Below are 6,930 nucleotides of genomic sequence, written 5' to 3'. Positions count from 1 at the left end.
GGCTAATGTCCCAAACGGATTTGAACTCTAGGTTTGCGCGTTGGGCGTTGAAGCTTCAAGGCTTTAGTTTCAAAATGGGCATCGAAGTTGTAAGCTGAATGTAGTCCCTGACGCGCTATCCCGAGTCAATGAGGAAGAGATAGCGGCCGTAGAAGCGAGTCATGGGCTATTAGTTGATCTGGAATCCAAACATTTTCGCGATGCTGGTTATGTAGAGTTAGTCGAGAAAGTTAAGGCTAACGCCAGCAATCTTCCAGATTTAAAAATAACGGACGGATATCTAAACAAGAAAACAGAGCATTTAATAGGAGACCCGGTTTATGACAATTTTTGTTGGAAATTATGGATTTCCACGGGTTTGGGACCCGATGTTCTTAAAAACGCTTAGCTTCGCATGGAGGGGTTCACAAAACTCTAGAGAGAATAAGAAGGTACTATTACTGGCCAAGATTGGTAAAAGAAGTAAAAGAATTTATTCAGGCGTGCGAAACCTGCAAAATGACCAAGGCTCCCTATACTACCTTGAGACCAGTCCCGAGTCCGCGAGGCCTTTCCAAAAACTTTATGTGGACTTTTTGGGCCCGTATCCTAGGTCAAGAAGTGGAAATGTTGCCATATTTATCGTCCTAGATCATTACAGCAAGTTCGTTTTCCTGAAGGCGGTGAAGAAACTGACAGCGGTTGTTGTTGTAAAGTATATGCAGCAGGATCGTTTCCACACCTTTGGTGTCCCAGAGACCATTTCAAATCAGAAGCGTTCCAAAAGTTGTTGAAGGAATACAAGATTTTGCATACTTTTACTCCCGCTTACTCGCCACAATCTAATGCGGGCGAATCGGTCTATCATAGCTGCCATACGATCGTATGTACGAAGCGACCAGAAGGATTGGGACGAGCAGCTAAGCAGCATCTGCTGTGCTCTCAGATCAGCGGTTCACTCAAGTCTAGGCACTTTACCTTATTACATGATTTTTAGGCAGCATTTCATCTCATCGGGCGAAACTTATAAATTGCTTAGAGCTCGCAATCTGCTCGAAAATAGGTCTCTGGCATTCACGAAGAAGGATTCACTAGAACTTGTTCGCAGTAAAGCATTGGATGTAATGAAAAATCAATTCGAAAAGAATAAAAAAAGATACAACTTGCGATCAAAGGAAGTATCTTTTAGTGAAGGCTAAGTCTACCGAAGAAATTTTAAGCAGAGCAATTTTGCAACAGGGTATAACGCGAAATTAGGTCCGTCTTTTATGAAAGCAAGGGTGAAGAAAAAGATTGGACAAGCTTACTATGATCTCAAAGACTTGCAGGGGAGTTATGTTGGTAGGTTCTATGCCAAGGACATAAAACAGTAGCCTCGCAAGTTGTTTTATCAGTCTTGGAGTGTTGACCCCAAGTCTGATCTTGGTGGGGGTATTTTTGTAGCGCTTGCTGTGGCGAAAGATACTTTTGTAGCGCCAATATTTATGTTTAAAGTTTATTTTACTAATCATCATCTTGTTAGTAAATATTATTTTTAATTATTTAAAATACATTTATGTTTTAAAGAATTTTAAAAGTGGCCGCGGCTTGCGAATGTTTGTGATGCAAGATAAATGGGTCGCTCAGGCTATTATGCGCTGAGGCAGGAGCGACTAAAAGTGAGGAAGCGCAAGGAAAGAGCAAAGACTGTTAGAGGAAATTCTAGATTCACGTTTCGTATTTAATGTCTAACAAAGGCCTTACAAATTTTAAAAATGCAAAATTTTGCAATAACATTGACGGTCACCTTATAAACTTTTCTATATAAACAAAATAGACTCTATACCCATTATAAAAAAAAACGGTTTAAAAAATATTACTTTGCTTAAAATTATTAATTTGTACCATCAAAATCGGCAAATTCCAGTAGTGCACAGACAAGGGAAAGAATTTAAAATTTTGTTGAACTAGCCAGATATTTACAAAAAAGACAACCCTCATGATCCATCCGATCAGGAAATGGTAGCTCGATCATCTCTATGATCAAAAAGCTATAATAAAAATCACGTAATAATTAATGAGGCTAAATAGCTAAATTTATTGAATATTTTAAATCAGCTTTGGCTACCCTCCTTTAATAAAGCCAACTGTTTATAAATCATCCTTTGGGATACCCAACTCTGAGTTGCTCCATGTTTTTGGATTTGGATAGTCAAACTCTCCCTGTGAAAAAAAAAAACAAAAATTTAATATGTACAATTTTGATATATGAGGGTATACCGTTATATGATCCGGTTCGTGCCACAAGTGCCAAAGAACCCACCACCACATTGTAGCGCCAACAGCTACAGCTCCAATCCTTGTTGCTTTGGAATGCGGTGGTGGAGCATTACGATAAGAAACACTAGAAATATTATGTAAGCCAATATTGAAATGGGTTGTTTTAAATTACATACACATGGCTGTTTCTTTTAAATATGTTATTTTCTATGATCCTACGGTTAATAAAACCGATTGATGTCTTTAAAGGAACTAATTTAAGAGCAATGCTCATGATTGCAATTACAGCAATTTGAAGATTTATTAATCAAAATCAAAACAATGTGAAGATTTTAATGTGTCAAGGTAGTATCGGCGAGTAAGAGTCAAATCAAGAACGAAGAAAAATATTTAGGGTATTCCATTATCGATCCATCGTTCTTCCCACACAGTGATTTTTGAGGAACGGTTGGGATTTTAAAAAAAAGTGAAACTCGTGTTCCCATAGAGCAGCGTTAAAGCGCATCCGAACAGCTGATCGATCAGCTGAGGCTCATGAAAACGTAAATAATGACTGTCGAATTGGTAGTTGCAAATTTAAAATGGAGCATTTACCAACTATTTTGGCTGTTGTACAATCGCAAGTTGCAATCGCAATTGCGTCAGAATTTAACCGCACTAAATTTAGATGAATTAAATGACAAGGAATTTTCGTTTTTCTAATGATTTTTCTCTAACAATGAGCAAATTCCCCGAAGAGTGTCTATAGGTGGTATAGGCATCCAAAATCTTTAAAATAACGTAGAGGTAGGCGGCTTATATTAAATAGTAACCTGGATAAATTCTGACGCAATCTGTGCTTTTGCGGTTGTACAACAGCCAAAATAAATTGGTAAATGCTCCATTTCAAATTTGCAACCGCCAATTCGACAGTCTTTGTTTACGTTTTCATGAGCCACAGCTGATCGGATGGTGAATGTGGTCGGTGTGTGGGAACACGAGTTTCACATTTGTGAAAAATCCCAAACGTTCCTCACAAATGTGCTGTGTGGGAAGACAGTATAATGGAGGGAAATTTGAAGGAAAAAAGTGGCATTGATAGGGGCTGTCAAGGACATTTTAATGCCATATTTATTAATATTTTATAGGGTCTTCCCACACAACATTAAAGCGCATTTAGCATCCGTTGAACAAATGCTCCATAAGGTTTTGCCGTTCCGAATTTTCCCAAATGGGCCGGCGTTAGTTCAGCATTAAAATCTAACCACGGTTTGTTTGGCGATAGTTAGGCGATAGTTCTTCGGTGCAACTCTAATTCTTCTTCTTAATTTGACCATTCACCACGAAAATGTAAACAAATTGGCGTGGAACAAATGAGATATGGAATTTAAAACGTGGCGCCAAAGCTACAAGCATGCCCAAAATAGATGTTGGCGTTTTTTCTGTATATTCTTGCCCCAATATGTCCCCAATTGTTACTATTTAATATAAACCGCCTGCCTCTACCTTATTTTAAAGATTTTGGATGCCTATACCACCTATAGACACTCTTCTGGGAATTTGCTCTTTGTTAGAGAAAAATCATTAGAAAAACTAAAATTCCTTGTCATTTAATTCATTTAAATTTATTGCGGATAAATTCTGACGCAATCTGTGCATTTTGCTGTTGTACCACAGCCAAAATAGTTGGTAAATGCTCCATTTCAAATTTGCAACTGCCAATTCGACAGCCTTTGTTTACGTTTTCATGAGCCACAGCTGATCGATCAGCTGTTCGGATGCTAAATGCGCTTTAAGGGGGTTTCCTGAATTAGGAGGCAAAAAAAATCGATTTTTTTTTTATTGCTTAAATCGATAGATAAACTATCTAAGAATATACCACACAAATTTCAGAAGCCAATTCGAAGTATTTTCGAAGATACAGGGATGAAAGCAAAGGAGCGCCGGGTAGGTTTGCGAGCGCTTGGCGAACTTTGAGGCCCGTTTTCTCACTTTTCATTTTTACGATTCTTTCGAATTGGCGGGAAAGATAACAAAAAACTTATTGACCGATTGAAATGAATAAAGGCTTATTCTCTTTAGAATTAAATTCTCTTCTAGTTGAACTAAAACGGTTGTTGAAAACCGAGTTTAATATTTTTTACAGCATGTTAAAAAAAAAATTCATTTTTCGGGATAAAATATTGACTTTAACATGCTGTAAAAAATATAAAAAAGCGGTTTTCAACAACCGTTTTAGTTCAACTAGAAGAGAATTTAATTCTAAAGAGAATAAGCCTTTATTCATTTCAATCGGTCAATAAGTTTTTTGTTATCTTTCCCGCCAATTCGAAAGAATCGTAAAAATGAAAAGTGGAGAAAACGCGCTTCAAAGTTCGCAAAGCGCCTGCAAACCTGCTCGGCGCTCCTTTGCTTTCATCCCTGTATCTTCGAAAATACTTCGAATTTGCTTCTGAAATTTTTGTGGTATATTCTTAGATAGTTTATCTATCGATTTAAGCAATAAAAAAAATCGATTTTTTTTGCCTCCTAATTCAGGAAACCCTCTTAAAGCGCATTTAGCATCCGAACAGCTGATCGATCAGCTGTGGCTCATGAAAACGTAAACAAAGGCTGTCGAATTGGCAGTTGCAAATTTGAAATGGAGCATTTACCAACTATTTTGGCTGTTGTACAACAGCAAAATGCACAGATTGCGTCAGAATTTATCCGCAATAAATTTAAATGAATTAAATGACAAGGAATTTTAGTTTTTCTAATGATTTTTCTCTAACAAAGAGCAAATTCCCCGAAGAGTGTCTATAGGTGGTATAGGCATCCAAAATCTTTAAAATAAGGTAGAGGTAGGCGGTTTATATTAAATAGTAACAATTGGGGACATATTGGGGAAAGAATATACAGAAAAAACGCCAACATCTATTTTGGGCATGCTTGTAGCTTTGGCGCCACGTTTTAAATTCCATTTCTCATTTGTTTCTCGCCAAGTGTGTATACACTTTCGTAGTGATGGTCAAATTTTCAGAGTTGCACCGAAGTACTATCGCCTAACTATCGCCAAACAAACCGTGGTTAGATTTTAATGCTGAACTAACGCCGTCCCATTTGGGAAAATTCGGAACGGCAAAACCTTATGGAGCATTTGTTCAACGGATGCTAAATGCGCTTTATATGGTCTTCCCACACAGCGCATCTGTGAGGAACGTTTGGGATTTTTCGCAGATGCGAAACTCGTGTTCCCACAGAGCGTCAAAGTGCATCTGGCATCCGAACAGCTGATCGATCAGCTGTGGGCTCATGAAAACGTAAACAAAGACTGTCGAATTGGCAGTTGCAAATTTGAAATGGAGCATTTACCAACTATTTTGGCTGTTGTACAACAGGAAAAGGCACAGATTGCGTCAGAATTTATCCGCACTAAATTTAAATGAATTAAATGACAAGGAATTTTAGTTTTTCGAATGATTTTTCTCTAACAAAGAGCAAATTCTCCGAAGTGTGTCTATAGGTGGTATAGGCATCCAAAATCTTCAAAATAAGGTAGAGGCAGGTGGTTTATATTAAATAGTAACAATTGGGGACATATTGGGGCAAGAATATACAGAAAAAACGCCAACAACTATTTTGGGCATGCTTGTAGCTTTGGCGCCACATTTTAAATTCCAAATCTCATTTGTTTCTCGCCAAGTGTGTATACACTTTCGTAGTGTTGATCAAATTTTCAGAGTTGCACCGAAAAACTATCGCCTAACTATCGCCAAACAAACGGTCGTTACATTTAGATGCGCTTTGATGCAGGTCCAATTGAGAAAATTCGGAACGGCAAAACCTTATGGACCGTTTGTTCAACGGATGCCAGATGCGCTTTGACGGTGTGTGGGAAGACCCTATTACAAAAAATTACCTTTTCTTTCTTGATTTTCGGCCTTTGTTGCACCACCCATCACAAGTAGTGATGGTGCAACTTGTTACGCGATATATCGAAGGTAAAAAAATCGAGGTTTGCGATGCACAGCCACAATCGATACTATCGATATTACTATCGACGTTCTTACAGCTCTACTGCTTCACAAGACATGAGGTTTTAGTGTTTATTCAGTAGGTAGGAATTTGTTTACGGTTTACTAAATTACTTATATTTTGTTTTTTAAGGGCGTAAACATGGAACAACTTATTACTACTAATCTTCAAGAACGTAAAAGTCGTGCTCTTGGATATCGTCTTCTTATTTGTTATCTCAAGAAGGCCAACATTCAAATTTCTGAAATTAATGTACGACATTGGCTAACCAAAATACTTGAATCATCTTACTCTGAGCTACGGAAGCATGCACAACTTATATTTACGGCGTTGTGTAAGTTTAATTTATTTATTATTTACTTAAGCCTATTTTCTTTGTAGTGTTGTTCCTCGTTTTGTGCATAGGTACATACAGTGGCGGACAAAAGTCTACATACGACACATTTAAAAAAAATTCCAATCCTATACCTTTTACAGGAAAAGTAATGATGCAGTTATAAACAAAAAGCAAAAAAAGAAACTGAAAAAAGTGAAGTGTATTATAGTCATCGTCAACTATTTTTACCACTCCAATGCCAAAACTTCAATATTATAGATCATGTTTGGAAAATTTTGAGCGAAAAGGTCGAGAACACGCAATAATTAGTCCTTAAATAGAGGCTACATGAAGAGTGGGCAAAATTAAGGTAGAAGAAG

At 37.4% G+C, this 6,930-nt stretch overlaps 2 protein-coding genes across 4 annotated transcripts in view; one reads left to right on the top strand and one right to left on the bottom strand.

Annotated features, from left to right (window-relative positions):
- Positions 1-2,032: 2,032 nt before the first annotated feature.
- On the bottom strand, positions 2,033-2,590 carry LOC108084632 (NADH dehydrogenase [ubiquinone] 1 beta subcomplex subunit 2, mitochondrial-like). Its single transcript, XM_017180920.3, has 3 exons — positions 2,415-2,590; positions 2,239-2,362; positions 2,033-2,181 (listed from the first exon to the last, which is right to left on the bottom strand). The coding sequence occupies exons 1-3, from the start codon at positions 2,510-2,512 to the stop codon at positions 2,110-2,112; spliced, it is 294 nt and encodes a 97-aa protein (XP_017036409.1). The 5' UTR covers positions 2,513-2,590; the 3' UTR covers positions 2,033-2,109.
- A 3,665-nt stretch (positions 2,591-6,255) lies between these two features.
- Positions 6,256-6,930, top strand: part of LOC121502250 (proline-, glutamic acid- and leucine-rich protein 1) — a 41,415-nt gene continuing 40,740 nt past the window's right edge. The window contains exons 1-2 of one of the 3 annotated variants that reach the window (XM_070286951.1): positions 6,256-6,312; positions 6,367-6,568. In XM_070286951.1, the coding sequence (XP_070143052.1) occupies positions 6,376-6,568 (193 nt within the window). In that variant the 5' untranslated portion in view covers positions 6,256-6,312; positions 6,367-6,375. Of the gene's footprint in view, positions 6,317-6,366; positions 6,569-6,930 lie in introns of those variants that run through there. The other 2 variants (XM_070286952.1, XM_070286953.1) reach the window with 2 other exon arrangements.

Source organism: Drosophila kikkawai, chromosome 3R, assembly GCF_030179895.1.
Source record: "Drosophila kikkawai strain 14028-0561.14 chromosome 3R, DkikHiC1v2, whole genome shotgun sequence".
NCBI classification, from domain to species: Eukaryota; Metazoa; Arthropoda; class Insecta; order Diptera; family Drosophilidae; genus Drosophila; species Drosophila kikkawai.
This window is presented reverse-complemented; position numbering and strand designations above follow the sequence as displayed.